Below are 25,414 nucleotides of genomic sequence, written 5' to 3'. Positions count from 1 at the left end.
ATTCTGTTGTAAAAATGACATAGCATTTTTTAAACCAATTTTAACCATGTGTTCATATTTTTGGTTTTCAGAAAATATACTTTCTTAGGTAATGAAGTGGGAAAGTTTCACACTATCCATTTATATGCTACAAGTTTATTTTTCAGCTAATTACTGGAATTCATAATACTTATTTCAAGCATGATATAGTGACCAAGTACAGACTGTAGCATACAGTCATGTGAAAAAGTTAGGACACCCTATGAAAGCCTGTGTATTTTTGTAACATTTTTGGATATATAGATATTTAATCTCAATTTCAATAATACTGAGAGATTATAGCCTGCTTAGGTCCTGTGATGACATTAGGGTGTTTGCAGACCTCTTTTAGCATCTTGCTGTCTGCTCTTGAGGTGAACTTGCTTGGACGACCAGACCTGGGCATGTTGGCAGTTGTTTCGAAAGCCCTCCACTTGTTGGCTATTTTCTGGACAGTGGAATGGATGATTTTAAAATCTTTTGGGATCTTTTTAAATCCCTTACCAGACTCGTAAGTAGCTACAAATTTCTTTCTGAAGGCCTCGGACAGCTCTTTTGCTCTCACCATGGTGCTCTCTCTTACTTCAACAGTTAGGTGCACACCAAATTAAATGTCTGAGGTTTTTTCAAAATGCTGAGTAGTGATCTTCTAATCATGTGCACCTGTGTGTGAGTTGAGCCATTTTAAGTGGGAATAAATGTGGGGGTGTCCTAACTTTTTCCTCAACAAATGTGTTAAGCTATCACCAGTAAGGAGATAGTATTTCACAAAGCTTTACATAAAGAATTGTGAGAACAACATTCTTTTTTTTGTATGCCATGTAGATGAAAAATCATTGGAATAAACAAAAAATTATTCTTACAATTATACCTTACATTTCTAAATACTACCTCCATTATCTAGTTTCTTGGGAATTTTCAAGAATGTGGTGTGTTTAAAAATGAAATAGGCCTAATATTGATGTGTTATAATAAATATAATTGTAATTATTCTTGGCTCAGTTAATATCCATGGTGTTTTGACTACTATTGTGTTTGTTGTATCCCAGTCAACCTGAGAGAAATGGATATGCATTGTGGTGGGAATACTGTTGTTATACACTTGTTTAATTTTTAAATTCCTAAGGGGCTGGATTAAGAATTATGCTACATATGTTCTAATCTTCATCTAAATATTGTTTTTCTCTTTGTTGAACAGAAGGAGAACAACTATCAACCCTATCCATTGGAACAGGTCCGCCACATTGGTTACCAGATGTGTTATTCTGTGAAATGTAAGCATTGTTCTTTATCATACATTGTTCAAACAGCCTTAAAAATGTCAAATCATTTTATTATTATTGGTACCTTAGTCATGTTAACTCTCAGTTCCATCTCCATAGTGAGATATAAAATTATTTTATGTAATTTGGTTATAGTTACTATTTACATTAATAACTTATTATTGGGCAGTATCATTATTTTGAATATCCTGAACTCAGGATAGCTTGTTTGTTATTGAGGATTGAATGTTTTTTTTGTATCTTTTAACAGTCTTGCATGAAAACAGACTTACCCACACAGACTTGAAACCAGAAAACATTTTATTTTGTAACTCGGACTATGATGTTATCTACCATACAAAAAAGGTAAGTTGTAAAAATCCAAAACTTGTGTATTGTTACAAGTGTCTCTGCAACGCACACTCAGATTTTTACAGTATGAATTAAAGTTAGTGTAAAATTTGATGTTTGGTAATTGTAAGTAGTTGAATTACTATACACAGTAAACTAGAATGTGAAATATTTCGAAAATGCTGTTTTTCTTTCATTGTGAAATTGAATATTAAAATCAGTTTTTTTATTTATGATAAAATTGTTTAATTAGCTTCAATAGTAAGTAACTAAAAATGTATAATGTTCAAATATAGTGTCCTTTTTCATCAGTGCTTAGAAGATCTTGTATAAGTTCTGTTTTCTTATTATCCTTGAACTTGAACAGAAACGAGAAAATCGTCGGGTACGTGACACCCACATTAGACTAATTGATTTTGGGTCAGCAACATTTGACCATGAACACCATAGTACTGTAGTTTCAACCAGACATTATCGTGCCCCAGAAGTCATTCTAGGTATGTAAAAAATTGTGTTATTAAAACAGAAGCTAATTTGTGTTAAAATGCTTCAATTTTTGAAACAGAAGCTTAAGTATAAGGTGTAACATATTGATATATCTGTCATAATAATGAAAACTATTTCAAAAACTAAAACATGACAAAATAGTTTTTCAAAATTAGGAATCTATCTTTTATGTATAGTATAATTAATAAATCATTTAAATTCTGTTGTGAACCATCTGAAAATGTCTTTTATATTGATTTATTTAAATTTGTTTTTCTCTTGCTAGAGCTAGGATGGGCTCAACCTTGTGATGTTTGGAGCATTGGATGCATACTGTTTGAACTTTATTTAGGAATTACTTTGTTTCAGGTAAGTTTTTTTTCAAAAGACAATTTTGTAATACTCCATTTTTCCTAAATTATGATGCTGGTTTTACCATGTAATTGATATTGATGTTGTATTCTGGAACTTGTAATTTTTAGATTAATGTATTTGGAAGAACAAGTAAACACTACAGGTTTGTAACTTCAAAGTCCTTGACAGTTATTTATAGGTTTTGACAAGTTAGAAGTTAGAGACAAATCTAAGAGTTACTTAAACATTTAAAAAAAACAACAATTTTTCAGACTCATGACAACCGAGAGCATCTAGCAATGATGGAGAGAATTTTAGGGCCACTTCCATATCGTATGTGTCGGAAAACAAAGTAAGTTAACATGTTACCACTTTTATTGCTTTTAATACTTAAATAACAACTGCTCCTTGCTCTTTTTGAGTTTTTCTTTCAGTATGCCAGATTCCTTTCAAGTTTTTTTCTTTTTTTTCAGAGATTAAGAAAAATTAAGCAAATCACTTAACTACAGAAATTGTTTCACCATTAGAGACCACACAGTTTGTTTTTGTACTAGTGCATGTATCGTACTATTTTAACTCAAAATGCATTACGCAGGCTAATTGATAATAAGTAACAAATGACCCAATTTTTTAAAAGTTTAAAACTCGGAAGAAATTGGATAAAGACATAATGGAATGTGTAAAACATTTAAATATAACTAATGTTTCTGTGATTTATAAATTTCTGATGTGAGTTGAAGTACAGTGTTGGTCAGTTACTTTTGAAATTAATGTTTTTTTCTTAACGTAAGAGTTGTGAAATGCTGCTTCGGAGTTAAATTATACCTTACCTTTCCAGAAATATTAGTAATGTTACATTCACTTTAAACAGCATTTATAACACTTCACAGTTTTAACATTAACTTTTTTTTTTTCAGCCATAGAAAAATCATTCAACATTGTATTTCAACTGTCTTATTTAGCCCATCACAATAAAATATAGTTTCTATGTTTAAAGCACTACTGTCTGCACTGAATGATGTAAAAATTAAACCATTAGTAAAAATTAATACATTTTATTTAAGGTTTTAGGTATGCATTTCTTGTTTTACTTAGCAGTTTACTGTAATAATTAGAAATATTCAAAATAATGAAATTCTTCCCATGGTGGTAACTATGATTATTGAACACAAACACCATTGTTAATAGCATACACCTGCTTGTGATTACAGTTTGTACTATAAATTTTTAGCAAAATTTAAAAAAATAAAATTTAATGTACAGATGCAAGTAAAAAGCATCTGAAACAATTATTAAAAAAAAATTAATCCATCATTTATGATTCTTTAGAACCAAGTATTTCTACCATGGGAGGCTTGACTGGGATGAGAAAGGTTCTGCTGGCAGATATGTTCGAGAAAATTGCAAACCTCTTAAGGTGAGTTTTTATTAAGCATCTTTTACTGGATGTTCACATACCATTTCTTCCCATCATTCTTTAGCAAATAACATTTTATTTCCCAGAGATCTTTCAAATAACTATAATGAATCATTCAGTAAAAAATGGTACTTTCTTCCAGTAAGTAATTATTTTCAACCTAAGGGTAAAATAAATGATAAATGTTTCTAAGGGCTGCTACTTTGCTAGATTAACCAGAGAAAAAGTTAAATAAAAAAAAACTGAAATTGACTAGCTTATAAAGTTCTTCACAAATCTAGATGGAAAGTTTAACTGTTTGGAAACTGAAAAATAAGGGAAACTGCTCAAAACTTTGTTCATACAGGCTGGTGGGTGTTTGATATTCCAGAATCTATACACTTGCTGATTTGATAAAAGAATGCAGTAACTGTTTTACATTTAAGGCTAATCTGCACAGCTATGGTCAACAAGCCAGGAAAATACATTTAGGCCCCTTATAATAATGGGATATTTGAAGCCTTAATATGTGAATCTGCATTCTACAGTACACTGTATGGGAAATGGAGTAAATTTAAATCTTTCAGAACTTATGTTTTCAAGTTTACTTTTGGTTAAAAAAAACTTATGTAAGCATTAAACAGTGTCTACTATATAATACTGATTATGGTAAACTGTATAATGCCATATTATTCACAGATTTAAATTAATTTAGGTTACTATATGGTGAGTTTAAAATGATTCAAAAGTCACATAAATGTTTAAAACAATAATTGCTCTACATTGTTTTCAAGGGTGCTGTTCATTACTCATCACAGTATAAGTAAAGTTATGCACCAGTTTAAAAAAAATGACTTAATTTAGATCTGGAAGTAGAAACTAATCACAACACAGAAAAATTGCTTGTCTCTTAGAGAAATGGAAGGATGACTTCAAACTATTTAGAAATAGGGCTCAAATTATCCTGTAAAAAAAAAGAGAGTAACCTGATTGGACATAAGCTGGTAGTTTGTCTTTAATGGCACATATGACTTTCAAGATAATTGATTATGCTGGAATTCCACTACTGAAAAGTTTGTTTACAAAATATGATGATCTTTGTGAACTCTGTTTCATATTTACATTTTTTAATAATCTTATAGTTGGTTTGAAAGTGTATAAGAATATTTCAGATAAGAAACTAATTTTGAAACAAGTGAAAACATTTTCACTAAGCCTGCATTACTAGCTCTGACATTTGAATCTGCATTAAAGTAACTATACTTGACTATAAAGAGATACCAGAATAATCACTATTTTTTATCATAGCTTCCCATTCTATCAACACCTATATACACACACACTTACATTTTTATTTGTTCATTGTAATCATACACGAAACAAAAATAACTATGCTTGTAACTGTTAGATACTTCAAAAAAAAGAAATCACCAGAAAATTGATGGTTGCTGAATGTGGTTTTTAATGGTATATGCAAGGATGTTATTTTTCTGAAAGCATGCAGCCCTTCATTGAAATAATAGCTTGTTTTCTCCTGCAGCGATATATCCCAGGAGAGGATGAAGATCAGAGACATTTATTTGACATTATCTTCAGGATGTTAGAATATGAACCATCTCAGAGGATCACTTTAGCTGAAGCACTTGACCATCCATTTTTTGCAAAGTTACCACCAGAGCTACTTTTGCATAAACACGATCAGAGACTTAATGGTCAAACTCCCGAGTTAAAAAGCGGATTGAGAGAACGTTCACATAGCCTTAGTAGATGAAGCCTTAAATTATATTCATTCATATATTGATTTCAGATCTTTTCTTGTAACTATGTAGCTGGTTTAAAGTAGGGAAGAAAGGGGGGATTTTGCTTAAGAAGAAAGTGATACATTAGATGTGAAAACTGTCATATCTACAATGTTTGTTATAACATAGGTTATCACATTGTGTTTCATGTTGTTTTAAAAGTTCTTTCAACATAAACTTCAAATGTCCATTAATTTATCATTGTCTGATAGACTGCCTCAACACTTTCAGTCTGTTACATCATGTACAGTGTTTATAATTAAAGTGTACAAAACGTTTTAGTTGTAGGATGTTTATATGAACAAATAATGCAATTGTGTAAATTACTACCTTGTATTTATTGTTTTTTCAAACCTGCCATAATAAACAGTTCTTATTTGTGTATCTTGTGTTGTTTTAAAATATGGTATGTTAAATATTGTAACCATAATGGTGGTGCTTGGCGTTCAGCATGGCTGTAGGAATATTCTAATTGATTTAAACTTTTCACACTGATGGCATCCTCTTAATGAATTTTTCAAGAATGTTAAAAAATTAATTAAAAATTAGAGATGTTTCAAAAGCAAAAACCTAGGGGCTGGTAAGATGAAATGGCCTTACTTTAGTCATGCCTGCTTAAGAATGAAAGATTACACTATGTAATAAAACTTTTACTGGTTATTGTTCCTGGGAAGAAAGTATTTCCCAATTGCTTATGTCTAAAGTAAATGGAAAAGACCTATTATTCTCTTCAAACTTTACTCCTTTCCCAGAACATTCTGGGTAGATTCAGTGCTGAGTAGCTGCTGCTAGAGAATTTTCTTTAACATACAAGAATTTTGAAGAACTGTCTAGAATGTTGTAGAAGCTTCAAAGCTGTGCTGCTCCATAAAGGGAATAAGTATCTGTCTCTTCCCTGGCTTATTCGATGCACCTCAAAGAGGAATACAATAGCATCAAGACCTTGTTAGAAGTCTTGAAGTATGAGTATGGCTGGGAGGTCATCAGAGACTTCAAACTGGTGGGTCTCCAAGGAGGCTTTACAAAGTTTCCCTGTTCTCTTTGCCATTGGGACAGCAGTGACACTGCAACACACTACAACAGGAAGCACTGGCCACAATGGACTGAGTTCTATGTGGGGAGTTGCAATCTCAAGTGTGAGCCACTAGTGGACTTCCAGAAGGCATTGTTCCTATCATTGCACATAAAATTGGGTCTTATGAAACAATGTCATAGCTCTTGATCAGGAGTCTGCAGCCTTCAAGTGCCTTTGAGACTTCCCTAAGCTGTCTGAGGCAAAGGTCAAAGCTGATGTCTTTGTTGGACCACAACTAAAGATCCTGGAGTGTACAGCATTCCCCATGGAGCTAAGTAGGAAGGATAGAAAGCTTTGGGTAGATTTGTTGCAGTGGTTGGGGGCTTCTTGGTCAATCACAAGGCTGAAATTTATGTGGAACTGATTTGAGGCTCTGGTGAAGAACTACGGCAAAAAAGTGGGCTGCATGATGTCCCTGGACGTCCATATCCTGGATGCTCATCTTGATAAATTCAAGGAGAACATGGGAGCATACTCAGAGGATGAAGGTGAGCATTTCCACCATGATATACTGGATTTTGAATGCCACTAGCAAGAAGCGTATAATGAAAACATGAAAACAAACTATTTGGGGACTGATACGTGAAAGTGATTTACATTAGTTACAATCTTCTCATTTCTAAACATTTGTTCACTTTTGTATACCTTTAGTATAAATACATGTAAATCTTGTTTCATGTTCTTTCATTCAGACATTATGTAAATAAAAATCTGCAAATTTGTCCATTTTTACATAGAAAATAGGTTAATTTCTAAATTTTATTATCCAGGTCACAAAAGCAAAATTAAGGGAATTGCCATTTTCTGTACAACATAAGTAATAACATGCTATCCAGGAACAAAATTTGTTACGTTCACATGTTTGTTTCTAACTACCTACTTCACTTGTTCATATTCTTTTCACAAACATAGTAAATCATTCCACACTATGTTTTTCTTTGTTTTAATAACAGATAATTACATAAGTACAGTTTAAAAGTTTTATAGAAAATGTATATGTACATACTGGCAGGAACACCTGATTGAGCAGATACCTGGAATATGAAACATACAAGTCTTAAGTTGTATACATTATGTTTACATTACATTTGGATAAAACACAATAACATCTTCCATTCTATAAGTGTGCTATGAAAATATGAATTTATAAAATACTAACATTGTATATTGTGGTGGCATGTTTCTGTACAGAACATTAGCATACTCCCCAAATTGTAATACTTGAAAATAGTGGTAAAGGCCATTTTACTTGCATTGTCAGAGTTGGTGTTCCTTATACAAAAAGTGTGAGAAATACTGGATTCATAAATGAGACTGTAAATAATAAATTTCAGTTTTGTGAAGAGAGATATTTAGCACTGGTCCTAGAACAATCCTTTTAGGGAGGAGTGCTGCCAGCATGAGTCACCAGCTAGACCAGTGTGTAAATTGGATTAAAAGAAGTTCTTGCAGTCTTTGGAATTGGCTTGTGATAACGTGGAGGTCGCTGAGGAGGCTTAAGTTCACCAAATCCTTTTAAACAGATACATCAGTACTCTGACAAAGTGGTCAAGTGTTTCAACCTGTTGCTTGCTGCTCCGAGTTCAGTATGGTCCAGATAGCAACTCTGGATGTTAGAAAGAAAGACTGGCCCACTATTTGTATATTTTACCATTAGCTCAGCATGTTTGGAGCTAATTCCAATTTGTGTGCACTTTATTATTGCAGCATGAGATAAAGCTTAGTCAAAAATGATACACAAGGAAATTTGTGAATGAAACAAAAAAGAATGGGAAGAAGTTGTTTCTAGCTAGGATGCTACAGGCAAATTTCCAAATGGTTAGACAAAAAGAACAGAATACTATTATACAAATAAATATCAGGAAGTTAAGGTAGAATTTGTGTTCTTTTACCAAGAAAAGGAAACCTTTGTTAGGTGAAAAGTCATTACTTGACTATGTGTATTTATCATTGGGCAAGTCAGGCCAAAGTATGTATAGAAATTTATAAGTTTTGATACTTTGGTTTAAAGTTTTATGTAACAACACATTTTGTGTTGTGTAAGCACGTTTTGGTGCCTTACATGTCACAGGTAACTGCATTTTTTTAGTTGGTTGTTAAAAAATAAGACTTGTGTCTGCTGCTATCCACAAGAAAGCTTTATGGCAAACTGTTTGTGTAGGAATCATTCTAAGTTAGATACACTGTGAAATAATGCAAGGTTGTAAACATTAACACCAACTTCTGTTTATACTCTTATGCTACCTGTTATGACATACAGATCCACAGAGTATATCACTTATCTTTGATGATCTTTCCCAAACATATTGGATCATAAATCTTACTGACTTCAGTGAAAGCTTATAACATTCAGTTTATAAGTTTGATTTGTTTACCTTATTGCCTAAGAATCCTAAAGGAACATATTACAATTTTGGTTTATAAGTTACCAGATTTTGCTTACTATAAGCTACATTCTATTTCAAAGCTATTTATTGTAAATATAATTGTGTCTCTTTGCATTGGTTATAACTGATGGTTACTATAGCAATTTGAGGACAATTTTTATATTGTTTCTTCACAAAGATAAAGGTAAGATCATCAGCATCAGGAAAAAGCAGTTTTGAGTAGGTAGGCATATTAACTAATTCAAGTGATACAGTTATGAATCTATTGTCTCACTGCACACATCAACCTACTGTAGAATTCTAGCATTGCAGGGCACTGTACTCTCTATAGAAGTTCTGAGAGTTGTTATACAACTTACCTCAGATGAGTCAGGAACTACATGTCTCTACTCCTTCTCCTACAGCCAGTAATAAGTTGTGCCAGTTGTACTGGACAAGCTGCACAGAAGTGGATTTGGTTGGAAAGGCTCCAAGCAATTCTGGGGCAGTGTGACTATCTATTCTGTCACTAAGTATAAACAAAAAGGTGCCATTTCAAAGTTATATCTTACCTAGGAAGTTTTAAAAACAAACTACAAAGTGATGTATAATGTAAAACATGAGTCTTATTACCTACTGAAACTGTTACCCAGTTACAAGAAAACTGAAAATGGGATGTTTTATGATCCCTGTTTTCATTTTGGTAAAAAAATCTCCAAACGTGCTATATACATTAAGTTTATAACCACTAAAATTGTATTCTTTCATTTGTTTGTAAAATATTTTTTAGATCAATGAGGAATGTTTACATCTGCTGCAAAAATTCATTTACATAAAAAAAACAAACTTGGTCTATATTTATAAGACAAATTACACCTTTTTTATAAATATTTTTACTTCTCCACAGTATGGTTACAGGAAATTAAAAAGTTATTTTCTCACATTATAATAGGTAATAAGACCTTATATTTCATTCATAGGAAACATTTCTTTGTATGAGTGGTTCGTACAAGCTACTTGACTAATGAGTAAATACAAAAAAGTGAAGATATTCACTGTGTCTTAGTGTATGATTTTTAAACAGTAGTAGAGAAGTAATCAAATAACCCCATTTGTTATATACATAAAGCATGCTGTGAGGCCTTGCAAAGATACTTTCTCCTTATACAGTGGAGCGCCGTTAAGCCGCGGTATTTGGGGGGGTCAACCTGCTTAACCGCGGCTTAAATCTTTGTGACTGAAAAGCCAAAGTCGCCAACAGCTCTGCTGAGGAGCCTCATCTGGGCCATTGCGTGATCATTATAATATATATGTATAGACTAGTGTCAACAACAAGGAGAGTATGAGAAACTTGAAAAAGCCAGGTAGTAGATTTAATACATCAAAAATTTTGGGACAAGACTTGCTACAGCGGCTTAAGCGATTTCGCGGTCCCTGGCTTAATGGCGCTCTACTGTATTTGTCTGAGAATAGGTAGAACTAGAAAGTACATTTATTGTAAACTACAAGTGGTGAATAAAGACCTGTCTTCATTAAAGGTCGAGTTACCAAGATCGGCTTTACACATTTGATAAAAGCTATGTTTCCTGGGGGTTGTTCTACAATTTTGACATAGAAAACTAGCATACAGAATTTGCCAATGGCTAACCACGTTCACTGTAAAATTTAAGGCTATCTGATTAGTGAAACATATAACAAAAATGACGAATGCTCCAGAAAGCTTTTAGTTTCCTACTATTTTGCCATGGAAACATTTCCCCAGAAAAAACTATAATTTACACTAATTATAACATGCTTGAAATGGTTCTTGAAATGCCACTGTTTTCATGATGCATATATTACAGTAATTATATCATTCTGTTACATAATATTCTAACAATTATGACATTATTTTAAATATGCTAGTAAGGTAATGCACATGAACTGCTTATGAAATACAGCATAAAATGAGTGAATGATAGCAGTGTGAAGCTTACGATCTGGGATTTGTGCTAGCAGTACTACCAGTAGCAGTGTGTCCTCCATGGTGGGTGATTCCTTTTCGGACATCCCAAATCCTTAGCACATGTTCCAAGCCTCCTGAGGCTAAAACTGTACTATCATTGTTAAAACAGATACTGTAAACAGTGTCTATATGTCCCCGTAACTCTTTCATAACCAATCCTGAAGAAAGATCCCAGATTTTTATCCTTCTGTCTTCACCTGCAGTAGAGGCAAGAAAGTTTAGTAACAACAAAACAACATTCATTTATTTGAAATGATAGGTATATACAGAAAGATCAGTTTATGTATTCACATATATAGGTTGGTATGGTATGTATATATGTTGATCAGTGGTTAAATATTCTTTGTTTCCTTACATTCTACACAAACATTTTAATATAATCAAAATGGGAGTATTAGTCTTATGTCATTGATACACTTGAGCTCACATACCTGCAGAAGCCAGGTACTGTCCATTGGGAGAAAAAGCTAGGGCAAAAATACTGCCTCTGTGACCATGGAACATTCTCACCATCTTTCCATCTTGAACACTCCAAAGTCTAACGGTTCGGTCACTGGAACCAGTGGCAACATAGTTTCCATTTGGATGAAATTTTACACACTGAAAAAACAAACAAACCCAAAAAAGTGTTTCCCACTAAATGTCAGATGGATTTTTTTAATGCTGAACCTAAAAAGTAAAAACTATTGAAGTAGCTGTTTTTCCAGTTTGTAGGTAATTTTTTATACATCATTCCAATTGCAGATCAAAAAATTACAAACAGTTTTATTTCCAGATTTTGTATATTTAATGTGAAGTATCCTTAATGAAAATATATATTTGGTGAAACAAAACAAATGGAAAACATACAGTACATACATCAACATCTAGGTTATGTCCAGCTAATATCCTTAATGGATATGTCCTGTCTGTAGTCCAAATTCTTGCAGTGTGGTCTTTAGATGCTGTAGCAAAATAAACTCCTAATGGCCTACAAGAAATCAACACTTTCTAATCACAACAAACTCAATAAACATTTGAGGTTTTTATCAGAACAATATAATTACTAGCTGATAATCTGCAGTTAAATTCATCATAGAATAGGATGTTTGATTCCAGCTTCTAAGTAGTGAAATTCAGCCATTTTAAATACAATATACCCTTATATTTCTATTCTAATCCAACTTAATTGTTTATTTAAAAAAAACCACACAATGGGAATTTAATATAATTGGGACAGTTGTTTTATTTATTTATTCTTAGTTTAATTAATATTCATGGATAAATACACTTTTTCTCACATTAAGCATATTAAGTTTCTTTCAAAAACATCCAAAAATTGGTTTTATTCTCAATGTGAACAAACCTATTCAAATAGTTTAAGCTTTGAGTAGAAAAAAAATAGCAAAAAACAAACAAACTTTACATTAATCTGTCTTCTATATACAGTCATCGCCAGGTTCACAAAGAAGGTTGAAATGTTGTTTGCTCCTCTACATAAAAATTATCTCAACCCAAACCAGCCATTTTTACATATATATTTCTCTACAAGTGGGTTTTCTCATCATCACTGATTAATATGTATATAAAGCACTTTCTTTATAACTGTGAAAATTAAGTCTCAATTGGGAAAACTCAACCTAATTATTTTACATAAAAATACTATTTAAACTAAACAATCTGTCTTCATTATTAACAATTCAGGTTTATATTCTTCTGATTATAATGCAATTAAATAGAAGTATGAAATAAACATTTCTCCATCCATCCAATCACAATGGATCATTACAAAACTACACCCCAGTATATGGTTCCTTTGTTTTATATTTTGCACAAAGCTATACAAAAGAATGGTAGATAGCTAGCAGTGCTCCCTACTGACTCTTGGCCCAGTATAGTCAAATAGTGACACATGGTTGCCACTCAGTGCACATACCACTCAAAGTGCATAGCAAAATTTTGTGGCAATGGTATGCAAATTTGTATTCACATTTAGGCATGCTAATAATTATTAAACTATGCTCAACTCAAATATAGTTCCATAATTCATTTACTCCATTTAGGATTTTTTTTGTCTTCCCCTTTCCTCAAAAAAGAAATTACATTGCATGCTTTAAAGAAATTTGCTTTTATTTAATCATAAAACAAAAAAACAATTTTTATTCTTTTACAATAATTTATTATACCTAATCATAACCTTACATCAAATATAAAGATAACTGAAAATCATGTTTGAACCATTATATAAATGAAATAACTTTTCACTAACATACATTGGTTCTCTTTAGCTTATATGATTAAATTATTACCAATAAGCCATTCATTTATGATCAGCAGTAACTTAATAAAACATTCCTAAAATATGCACGAATAAAGAAAAATAAACCACCGACAACAGAATCTTTATGTTAATATTCAGCTAATTATTTATAGAAGCATAGTGATTTATAACATAGAAATTACTTATAAGTATTTTTACCCAATGTCCAGAGACCAAACAGGATACGCATGGCCTCTATAAATCACAATATTGGTGTGGTTTGTCATACTCCATGCTCGAACTGTGAAGAAAATACAATAATACAAACAATATTTTTATTTTTTGACATGACTCACAGAGTCCTTGGAGTACTCTAGGAGAATCCAATTTGAGAAATATTGATACAGATAACAGTGATGATAAAATTAACACTGTATTATCTCTAAACATGTTATAATATTAGGTTGAGGAATAATTCGTGAGCGTTTTTAAATAATTTCATTCAAGCATTACATGCAAGACTATACAATACTTCAATGCATGAACACATTACACCCAAAACATTTATTATGATACTTTATTTCATGTAATACCTAGGTATATAGTATGCATTGTTTTAAACGAAATTGCAAGAAATTAAATCACGAAAAGCAGATGGTGTCGAAAATGCTCGATTTTGTCCACTTGACATTCCATTTAATGAGCTGAAAATGAAAGCAAATATTAAAGACATATGAAAATCAAACACACCATCTATTAGAGCAAATTATCTACCAAATGACATGAAATATTTTGCGAAAGCGTTTCATTTATGAATATATTTTTTTAACTTGAAAAAACGCTCACAAATTATTCCTCAACCCAATACTTAAGTTACAAGAACTACTTATTTTATAATTCCTGTTCACTTTTGATCATTCATTATTCGGAGACCCGAAATTATGAAATAGCAGTAATAATTCATGACTGTTAAGTCAGAACACAAACTAAAATCCTGAATTTTTCTCACAATTTGAATTCTTTGATAACCTGTTTATTTATAAAATTTAACTAACCATAACACTTATGTTTCTGGTCATCCAGCCACAAGTTCTGCTGCCAACTATTGGACTACTTTAATAATGGGATTATACTGTTATTCTTATAATTCACCCACTGCCACAAACTGCAGATTGCAACTTGTGCTTCTGTAGTAACAGAAAGCAAGTCATGTGCTATAAGATATTCTAAGATCAAGTGAATTGATGTTTCCTAATGCCCTTGTAGACATTTTAGCCCCTTGCAAATAGCAATTAAAAACTTGTTATTGTAACTTTATTAGGTATTTTTTCTTATTTCATTATAGATTTACTATTCCAATTTTATCTCTTACAACATTTTCTTTCTAGATTATATTATGACCAACTGTACTTTTGAAACTCAATGAAACAGTCAATATTAGGACAACACAATGATCTTAAAATCCTATGCTTCAAAAGTAATTTTTATCTGTTTTAAAGCAGAAAATGTATACTCAGCAAGATCACATGAAACTAGTAAGGTAAGTAATATTTGTAGAGCAGTGAACACATTGGAACACACAAATATAAGTTAGGTATCAATAACTAGTTTCTTAATGGTTAACCTTGAACACATGGAAGTAAATGGTACATGTTATTTGGCAAATTCTTTTCTAAATATATAAATTTAAATTCCTTCAAACAGTGTGAACTTTTGTGTTATTATTCAACCTGCATTGAACTGCAAAAGCAAAAAATACAAATTCCATAATTTAAATTGAAGTAAACTTCAGAATGTCAACTTATTTTAAACATGTATAAATTACAAATGACACTACAGGTTTCAACTGTAAATTTTCACTACCATCTTGAAGCCCTTTATCATGAACAGTTCCACCTAGATATTGCTTTCTCTAACATTTCTGACTGTTATCATTCACATATTTTCTCTCCTCTCTAAGCAGACAAACCCACTTTTCCCATGTTATCAAAGTCTTCCCATACACACTGAACAAAATCTCTCAGAGATCAAAATAATGTTACAGTAATTCCTAGTCTTACTTCCTCTTTCTATAAAGCTTTACTAAATGTATTAGCTTGAAAATGAGTGACTCCAAAGCACTTTCAATAAAGCAGTTTCCAAATCATCTGTTTTACTTGCAATATTTTTTTTGCATTTTATCTTGACTAAACTGAATCAGAGATTGATTTAATGTTTGATAACACAGGCATATTGTCTTTGTTTCATTCTCTTGTGCTAACCATATCACTACCATGTTTGTTTGTTTTTTAGTTTTTTACACTAAGATATTTTCTACTTTGTTCTCAACATTATTATAATACTTGTCAAATGTGATTTAACATATTATAGACACACTAAACCAATCCAAAATAAAGCACATCTTTGGCACATGTTCCAAGGGTAGAACTGCCAAAAAGATTGAGTGGTTGTCCCAAGCAAGGTATGTATCCAGCTTCATTGGCATTATATTTGATTCCCTATTGAAGACCAGTACTGCCTCTACTGACTTTAGAGGTACTATCCTAACTTTGCTACCTTCAATCTTCAATGTCTAATCTAAACTGCCAGTTAATCTACAACTACAGTTTCCAAAGAAGCTAACTTGTGTGAGGCTATGGAAACAAATCTACAAAATCCAGAGGCAGATTCACCACTGTCTGATACTAAATTTTAATCTCTTATAACATACTGTTCTTTCTTGGAACTCTTTAGAGACATCTTAAAGTTCAGTAATATTACAACTTCATAACAAGTCCTGCATTCAATATTAGGTGAGTTCATTTAAAGTAGAGTTCCATATTAGACTTGCAACTTTACTGTTTTGTAAATGCTATTAAAAGTGGAAATAAAAATTTTGACTTTAAAAGCCTTATGACAAGTTATTTTTCACATAAAAAGCCAGGGAAGAGAATAACCTAAACTCTTTCAAGAATATAACTCATACACTGACTTAATAAAACAAATAACAAAATATCATGCATATTTAAGTTTGCCCCTGAAGAAGAAAGGTTCACCTTTCAAAGGAGCTGGGTTACAGGGTTTTTATTGTTTTGTATCAAGACTTATTGAACCTACATGCTTTTTCTGACACATTCACAGTAGCTGTCATATATAGAGGTCAGAATAGTTTCCCTCTGTACACTTTGGCCATATGCTATGGGGTTTTGATGAGTCATAGTGACAAGAAAAGACCAAACATTATTGATCCATTGTTCTGTAACAAAGTACAGGTGAATAGAGAGTGTATACCCCTTACCAGTTCATATAGGAAATTTAAAATTTAAATCCCACATAAAACACTGCCACATTATACAGAAGAAACAGTCTTATCCATATAAGTGACAGCTGCAGAGAGTGGTTGATTGTAGTATGTTGTTCTAGAATTTGAAAAATGTAAGACTTAGAGTACTGTACTAAAGTATGAACTGTATTATGCAATACAATTTGAGGCTATAGATCACTAATGATATTTTTTAGAAAAAAAAAAGGTACTCCTCTATGCAAGCATTAGGAATATTAATAACTGAGATATTTCATTGAACTACTTTAGGCTTCATTTTACTTGTATTTTGTGAATGTGTTAATGAAAGACTGCAACATTCATTACATAACAGTGAACTTTTCTCTGCATGACTATGTGCTTAGTAGCCTTGTTTTATTTTCAGTTTAGTATACTGATATAAAAAGTTTCAAAAAATTAGTGACAGCCACTAATAAAAAAACATATATTTAAAGTTTCAAAGTTTCTATGATAAAACAGAAGTCTATACAATGATTTTTAAATATTGTAAAATAAATCTAGAAGTTTCTATACAGCTTTAGTCCAACATTCTAAATGATAACGTTGAGTTTACCTTCAACATTTTCCACCACCATTTTGGATCCTGCATAATGTTTTACACAAATTATTTAAAAAAAATTGCATAATTTTTAAAGGAGTTTTTAATAACCATAAACCACAATCTAGACCTTGAACATACACTTACAAAATACATTAACTTTTATCCATCATCAAGCACATTTTTAATGGTATTTAACAGCTCAGAGTAAAAAATACACATTTATACACAAGATAAGCCTCTGAAAAACTTCTATTCATTCTAATCTTAAGGTGTTTATCCACATACAATTTATAGTAGTTCATTAAGTTATAACTGTTTAAAACTATACTTTAGTTATTTTTGTTACACAAAAACACAAAGCTATTTAATATCTACTAAATATAAAATAAATCCCTTTATCATTTATGGAGCTTGTATACCAGATACCTCTTAAATGCTATACTTTCCACAGTCTTCCACAAGTGAGTAAGTGGCAGCTTTACTCCTCATACAGATATTAGGCTAAGATATCAATAAAATCTATCATTTTAATGCAAAAATCAGTTAACTGTATAGAAACTTTTAAGTATCTTTTTTTCTTCATCGTGTTTTGTCTCCCAAAGTCAACCTTTAGTTTGTTCTCTGTACTCTCAAGTTTATTTTAGATCACTCTAATATACTTTATTAGTTAGTATATAAGAAAGTATTTTAATAAAAAATACTATAACAAAAAGTAATTTTTTATTGACATCATAAAATCAAATTCTTCATACAACAAAACCACTGCAAGCTTTTAGGAGTCACGAAGTTTATGGTGATTAGCAGAATAAAAACTTCAAAGACAAACAATAAAATGAGTACACAAGTCTTCAGTTATGTTGGTTACACAAGTAGATATGAAATAGAATTATTCTTTATTACATAAGTATTCTTTCAGAGATCAAAATATTATGTTATACTCTGAGGAAATTTACCTTTTTAACTGATTTTCCCAATCAGAAATGCCTGGTCCATCTATATTCCTTTAGTTATGACCAATGAAAGTGAATATATAGCATGAATAATTAAAAAACACACAAAAAAAAACAATTCAGAAGGAAATGCAACTTTATATGAGGGAATGTAATTATCCTCATAGCTTTTCCTCAAGTTAATGCAATCTTATTTCTAATCCTGTCCTTTTCAAAAATTCTCAGAGAAAAAATAACAAACACATTTTAGCAAAAGAGAAATCTTGTACTTTCACATTCTTACACTTACTATACAAAAGTTTAAGTTTCAAATGTTTTCTTTACATCTCCAATTGAGAAACAAGTGAGAACAGGTGTGTATTAATTACGCTTCCTAGAGACGTACAATATACTCTTGATGAAGACTCTCACAAAACTTCTCCTACCACACTTACCAGTTGTATCTTCTGAAGCAGATAGCAGTATATTACTCCTAGGTACAAAAGCCAGGCTGTATACAGGCCCTCCATGTCCTCTCATCACTTTTACATGGCTAAAAATGAATACATAATAACAGCATATCCTGAAAATCTGTATACAACAATAAAACACTTGAAAATAAAATTTTACATTTTTTTATTATTATTTAGTGAACCACATTTTTTTTTGTTAGAACTTGACATCAGAAAGTTCAATTGACAAGATTGGTTATGAAAACAAGAATATTCTTGCACAGACTCAACCACCTCATTTTCTGAATACAAAATCAACTGTCTACTTACACTCAGGTCTCTATAAAAGCCTTTAAGTCCAAGTGCTTAGATTTTCTTTTTGTACAGTTTTGAATTATAAAATTAAATATTTTTTTACTACTTAGCCTCAAAATATGGCTGTTTTGCACATTTAATACTTAAAATATATTAAACTTCATACAAAACTTAATAACAAACAAATTCATAGTTTAACCCTTTTGCAACAAGTTTGGTATAATATGTACAAGTTTGTCTACACATTTGCAAACATTAAGTATTTGCACTATAACTTTTGATACACAATGTTTATCTTCATAAAATTTGGTAGACTTTTAGTAAATATTACAAGCTTTTTATAAACGAAATTCAGATTTTTTAATGAAATATTTTTACTAAAGATTTATTTGTGAAAATAGACTTTGTTTTGTTACTAGTCTGAGTTCAAAGTGATTTCATGCCATGATTAAAAACAACTATTCATCATCTCAAAAATTATTTGCATAATCTGTAAAACTTCCTAAACACATTTCAAACATTTGTCTTCAGAGAAACTTTATACTTTATGTTACTTTCTATACCCTAATTAGGTGGGGTCTGTCATTTGACCAACCTTGTAACCACCATTAAAAAAATTAGGAAATATATATAAATTATTTTTTATGCTAGAATGACTACATATTATAATACAAAAATACAAATGTTTAGTCTAAGTAGCTTCAGCCTCACAATGCTACAAATTTATTTATTATATTGACCTTCCAGTCATGCCTAGCTAAAATTACACAACTTGCATTGATAATGTGCATGTGCAGTTATATTACCATATCGAATAATATAAAACTGACCTTTACTCTTTACAAAGTGACCCTGTCTTACCTGTGTTTTAGTGGACTAGTATTTTGTAATATAGTCACATTTCAATCATTATTATCACTATTTAGAAATGTTATGAAACATTCATCTTAAAATATAAAACAAATTAAAAATGTAAAAAATTATCTTCTAGCTATGATCTTTGAACTTAGATGCTGCTGAACATAGGTGCTAAGCCTTTTAAAATTTCAGATGTAGAGAATATTAATTTTTTTAGGTTTTACACACACACACACACACAGTTCAATTACGAAAAAGCTCATAACTCTACTACTAACACAGAATATCACTATAAATTTATTAAGCTTAGTAACTAACTGTATTCAGGTTTAAAATATATCAAACTTAGAGCAGACTAAAAATATAACCTACCCAGTTGAAATCTTTGTTCAAAAGAATGTGGTAACCATTTCATATATTAAAATGGCTGAGAAAACCACTAGGGAATATTCTAAGCTGTGATTATTCATGTCATATTGAAGAAAGTGTATGTAAGGGATTGTTTCAAAAAATGGATAGACATGAATGGGACCATTGTGTTTAATTCAGTACATAAGCCATATTTCAAATAAAAATGTACCAGGTTCTTATTTCATATTCTAGCTTATCAATATTAGTAATCTGAGTTCCTAATTTGTACAAAACTATAGACTTAGTATTTTGATATTATAGACATCTAATGTTAACCAGTGTTGCATTCAGCATACCACATGATTCACTAAAAACTATATTTAAATGTGTTCTTTTAATATTTACTTTTAAATCAAAAATTAGCTCATTAATAATATTAAAGATTGAAATATAATGTATAATTTGATTCCAAACTTATTTACATAAATTCATAAAATAGTAGTTCGATAAAATTTTGATTGGTTGTTTGACATTTAATGGCATAACCAACTAGGCTATCACCATCAAACAACTGGTAGAAAAATTAAAAATAAAAGTAAAATTATTAAAATACATAAAAAGAAATCATGTTAGAACTAAGGAAAATTTTCAACTCAGAAACTTAAATAGAACTAAAAAGTCCAATGTCCCTTAAAAATTTAAAAACACAACTGAGGTGGACAGTGTCTAACATCATAGTAACAATATGCCTAAAATGGTGCTGTTGCTCACAGTTGTATTGACAGCTTGACAGTAAAATGTGGGCTACTGTGACTTGAGTGTCACACAAACCATACATTGGTGCATCAGTCCCAGATAAAATAATAACAAAAAAAAGTAAAAAACTGACCAATGTGTAGCTTAACTAGGACAACATCCTCCATCTGATCCTTATGGAAGCAGGATGGCAAAAGAGTAGCAGAATATTTGATCTGGAAAATTGATGCAGATCTGAGTCTATAATATAGGACCAAAGTCCACCTATAGTAAGGCACTAGAGCAGAAGGACATAGCTGTGGTGTCAGTGAGATTATTCCTGCAATTACTGATGTGGTCTGGTATCCACAAATATTGAATAGAAATGGATGACAAAGAGAAATGGGCCAGTCAATTTTGAATATCAATGACAACAGGGTAAGAACTAATGTGAAGTGATTCCAGGGCCAGTGAAGAGCAAGGTGAGTCGATAAAAATAGTACAAATGGTATACTGCATAGCTTCTACATGAACCAGTGCAAGAGAAATGGCATACAATACAGCAATGAACACCAACTGTAGAGAGAATTCTGTGTGCGACCACCTAACCACAACAGACCATGACAGAGCCCACAGAGGCACCCACTTTCAAGCCATTTGAATAAAAGGGGATGGTAGGATGATGTAAAAGATATTAGGCAAGTAAAACATGGTACTTCCAACTGGAATTATCCACCTTCTACAAATGATTCAAAGAAAGGACACTTTGGTGGTATGGGATGATGAATGGACACAACAATGCCACCCAAGAACAGATCCAATTCAGCTAAATGAGCCTGGATATGAAGGCCAAAAAAAACAAAAGCAGACTGTCTATTCTGAAAAAGCATGGCACACTAAAGAAGGAAAACACAACCTCAGGTGGAATGTTGAGATAAGGATTCAAGTATACAGTAAAGACAGTTGCAAATGACAGAGGTGCAGAGGAGATTCAGTATACAAACTCTGGACTAAAGAAGTGCAGAAAGCCCCTGTGTAAAGCTGAAGCCTAACATGGTGAACAAGGTGCAACATTTTCAAGACCAAGGTCCTTGCAGAGCTAAAGACCAGAGGCCCATAGTGAGTTTCGATCAAATGAGGGCACAATAGATCTTTGGTATAAAACATCAATCTGCTCCTCAAGAAGTGTAAGAGAGGACATGGAGAATGTTCAGTGCCCTTGTACACTTGATGTGTTGCTGCTTGATATGCAGAATGAAAGACAGCTAAGTTCAAATACAAGCCCCAAGAACTAAAACTTTGCTAAGATGGAGCTTAGGAACAGGATAAATACTCTGTTGGTGATAAAAGTGCATGTAAATGGTTTTATAGAGAGAAAAGGTTAAACTGTTTGCTATGATCTTCTCCAGTAAATGATTGAGGGCAGTCTGTAGTTGCTGCTCAGTAAACCTCATGCTTTACAACTGATATGAGATATGGATGTTGTTGACATAGAGACCACTAGCAAATGTAGGGTGGACTTGCCCACTGATGGCATTAATCTTTATAATGAAAAGTGTGACACTTAAGATCAGCCCTGCAGAACTCCAATTTCCTGTGAAAAAAAACGGGAAAGTGTCAAATCTACACTGACGTGGAATCACCAATCCATTAAAAAATGTTTAATAAAAATGAGCAAATGGCCACGCAAACAGTATGAGTGGATGTCTTGCAGCATGCCATAATTCCACATAGTATCATAAGCTTTCTCAAGGTAAAAAAATTCAGAAACATGTTTTCACTTGAGAAAGACTTTTCTGATTGACGTCTCAAGTTAAATCAGGTGGTCTATGGTGGAATGCTGTTGTCAGAACTCATACTGGGTGGGCAAGAGGACATTGTTTGATTTGAGGAACCAAACAAGATGAGCATTAACCATCCTCTCTAAGATCTTACAGAGACAGCTCATCAGAGCAATTGGACAGTAGTTTGAAGGAACCTTGGGATCTTTCCTAGGCTTAGAAAAAGGGGGACAATAGCATGGTGCCAAGCATCAGGAAAAACATTCTCCTGTGAAATCTGGTAAAAAACAACCAGAAGAATAACAAGAGAAGCAGGTGAGAGATGATTCCTGCTCTAGCTCGAGTGAGTAGGTCTCTGTAAGCAGATGAATATTCTAGTGACTGAGGGCATGATCGAATAATCATTCTTCATCTCAGGGCTGAAGAAGATGGGGGACCCGAGGAAACACCAGAAGCCGGAGCCAAAGGAAATGGGTCTGGGTAGCTACTGGACAGAATGGTAAGGATAGAGATAGGTGTTGATGTTGACTTATCAACTCTCTTAACAACAGAGGGCAAAAGCTTTTTCACGTGGTTTGAAAATGACTCTATTGGAGACAGAGAGAGATCTGCCTGCACTCCCATTGTAACAGTGGAATGGAGTGCAGCAGCATACATCTGAGATGGAGTGGTGGACACTAACTTTCAAGTCTCAGGGTTAGAAATGTTGTGAACCATTCTCAAATGCTGTACCTCTTTTACCTCCACCCACCTAGGGCAAGAATGAAAGTAAAAGAGTTGACAGCCACTATATTTAGCACAATGATGGTCATTTTTGCACTCGTAGGTGTCATGGTCCTTGCCACCACAATGAGGACACGTCAAGGAATCACAACATGATGTCTTTGATTGACCAAACCACTAACATTAGAAATATTTGAGAGAGTTTGGTATATATGGCCACACCTTCCAATTCAGATAATCTGTCTTGATGGTGGCATGTGGACATGGTGATATAAACGTCAAAATTAGGATGCTTGTCAGCATCATAATTCCATCTTTGTGAGTGAAGATACACCTCATTAGAGAAACTTCTTGGGTGGAGAAACCAAGGATGTTTTTCAAATCCTTCACAGCAATAACTCCTTATGACAAATTCAAAGTAGCATGGGGAGTTGTCTCAAAGGGTATATCCTCAATGGCCTTTGAATGCAAGAGGAGTTCACTCTGTTTTGGAGTGGATGTTTCCCAGAACAAAGCTTTTTTACTACCTTAAGACAGCTAGTAAGCCCCTTCTAGTCTATTTTCTTATTGAAAAAGTTGAAGATTGCTGTTCAGAATCTTCAAGACATGGTCATGTACCTATGGTCTGTTTTTCAATATTTTATTTTTACTTTAGGTTGGAACATCCATAATAAAGAAAGAATATTTTGGTGCCCACTGACCTCACCCAGCATGATCTTTTCAAGATGATGCACTACAATGTCAAACAAGGATACTGCAGCAATGCCAGGGTTTTGTGAGCAGTATACCCAAATACTAGCATCAGACACAATGTCCACAACACCCACTGAGAATGCCCAACACTGGTACGTGGTTAACCCTAGCCCAAGTGGACTAGCCAATTGATCTTTGGGGATGCCAACCCAATGACGTCTGTCTACAGGAATTCAAGACCAAAGTGGTGTATTAGGGTTTGACCCTTCAACCACCATGTGACAAGCAGGATTCCATTACAGACAAGGATACTGTGAAAAATAAATTGAGGTTTTAGAAATACACTGAGCAGCTGCCTGGATAGTAGTCAGTCACTGCTGCCATGCAGTTGTTTATCAATGACTTACAGATGATGGCAAAATCAAGTCCTGATAGAGCAGTGAAAGAGAGCTAGTTTTCCTGGTCCAGGTTTGATTGAGACACATGGCTCAAGTGGCATCGACCATGGCCAGTTTCTCTTAAAATGACAGAAAAATGATCACTGCTATGTGGGTCACTGCCAATCCTTCAAGAAAAGTAAGGGAAAAGTGAGGGGGAGCAGTAGAGAGATCAATAGTAGTAAAAGAATGACTTGGTGCATGAAAATAAGTATAGAAAACCAGTATTGAAAAGAAAAAGGTTGTGATACAAGAGCATAAGCTCTATAGAACAACCCCTCCAATTAATATTGGCACCACCCCAGAGGGAATTATGTCAAATAAAATCTCCCAGGATTAAAAAGAGAGTTGGCAAACTGTTCAATGAGAGCATCAAGGTCTGACTAATCATAGGTCTCACCGGGAGACAGGTAGAGGAACAAACAGTGATGGTATGGCTCAAGGAAACACAAATGGATACAGCCTCCAAGTGTGTATTGAGTGGCAAAGACAGGGTGGACACATGGTGATTGACCCTCAGTGCCACCTCTACCATTACATAAACTGTCATTTCTGTACAAAGAAGACTGCCAAAAGGTCACTGCATTGGCAGGTTTCGGAAACATTTCCTCCAAGAAGAGGCACATACAGGATGATAAGAATCAATCAAATCAATAATGTAATCTACATTTGATTGAAAAGTTGACAGTTCCACTGTGTCAAAGTGGCCATTTTTACTTCAGTGGAGGAGAACTAGACAGAGAGCCCTTCTGTTTTTGATCATGTTTTTTTCTTTATTGAAAGGAGGTCTATCAATCTTCATGGATCCTGCCCTGGGTTGAAAGGGCAATTACAGTAGCTGCTGACATGAATGGTCAGTCTTCATTTCGGGGCCAGAGAAGAAGATGGATCCAGAACTACTGGAAGGAGAGTTTGGTGATAGAGAT

At 32.8% G+C, this 25,414-nt stretch overlaps 2 protein-coding genes across 9 annotated transcripts in view; one reads left to right on the top strand and one right to left on the bottom strand.

Moving 5' to 3' along the window:
• LOC143223377 (serine/threonine-protein kinase Doa-like) overlaps positions 1–6,048 on the top strand; it is a 44,669-nt gene extending 38,621 nt beyond the window's left edge. For all 8 annotated transcript variants that reach the window (XM_076451284.1, XM_076451287.1, XM_076451285.1 and 5 more), the window contains 7 exons: positions 1,217–1,292; positions 1,552–1,646; positions 1,999–2,128; positions 2,404–2,486; positions 2,744–2,823; positions 3,801–3,888; positions 5,408–6,048. In XM_076451284.1, coding sequence (XP_076307399.1) covers positions 1,217–1,292; positions 1,552–1,646; positions 1,999–2,128; positions 2,404–2,486; positions 2,744–2,823; positions 3,801–3,888; positions 5,408–5,638 — 783 coding nt within the window. In that variant the 3' untranslated portion in view covers positions 5,639–6,048. The remainder of the gene's footprint in view (positions 1–1,216; positions 1,293–1,551; positions 1,647–1,998; positions 2,129–2,403; positions 2,487–2,743; positions 2,824–3,800; positions 3,889–5,407) is intronic.
• A 1,620-nt stretch (positions 6,049–7,668) lies between these two features.
• Positions 7,669–25,414, bottom strand: part of LOC143223376 (TAF5-like RNA polymerase II p300/CBP-associated factor-associated factor 65 kDa subunit 5L) — a 36,380-nt gene continuing 18,634 nt past the window's right edge. Inside the window, exons 9-15 of the mRNA XM_076451283.1 lie at positions 18,599–18,696; positions 13,571–13,652; positions 11,971–12,082; positions 11,544–11,712; positions 11,084–11,309; positions 9,488–9,636; positions 7,669–7,775 (exon numbers count right to left, since the gene is read on the bottom strand). Coding sequence (XP_076307398.1) covers positions 9,498–9,636; positions 11,084–11,309; positions 11,544–11,712; positions 11,971–12,082; positions 13,571–13,652; positions 18,599–18,696 — 826 coding nt within the window. The 3' untranslated portion in view covers positions 7,669–7,775; positions 9,488–9,497. The remainder of the gene's footprint in view (positions 7,776–9,487; positions 9,637–11,083; positions 11,310–11,543; positions 11,713–11,970; positions 12,083–13,570; positions 13,653–18,598; positions 18,697–25,414) is intronic.

The sequence above is a fragment of the Tachypleus tridentatus genome, chromosome 8 (genome assembly GCF_004210375.1).
Source record: "Tachypleus tridentatus isolate NWPU-2018 chromosome 8, ASM421037v1, whole genome shotgun sequence".
Taxonomy (NCBI): domain Eukaryota; kingdom Metazoa; phylum Arthropoda; class Merostomata; order Xiphosura; family Limulidae; genus Tachypleus; species Tachypleus tridentatus.
This window is presented reverse-complemented; position numbering and strand designations above follow the sequence as displayed.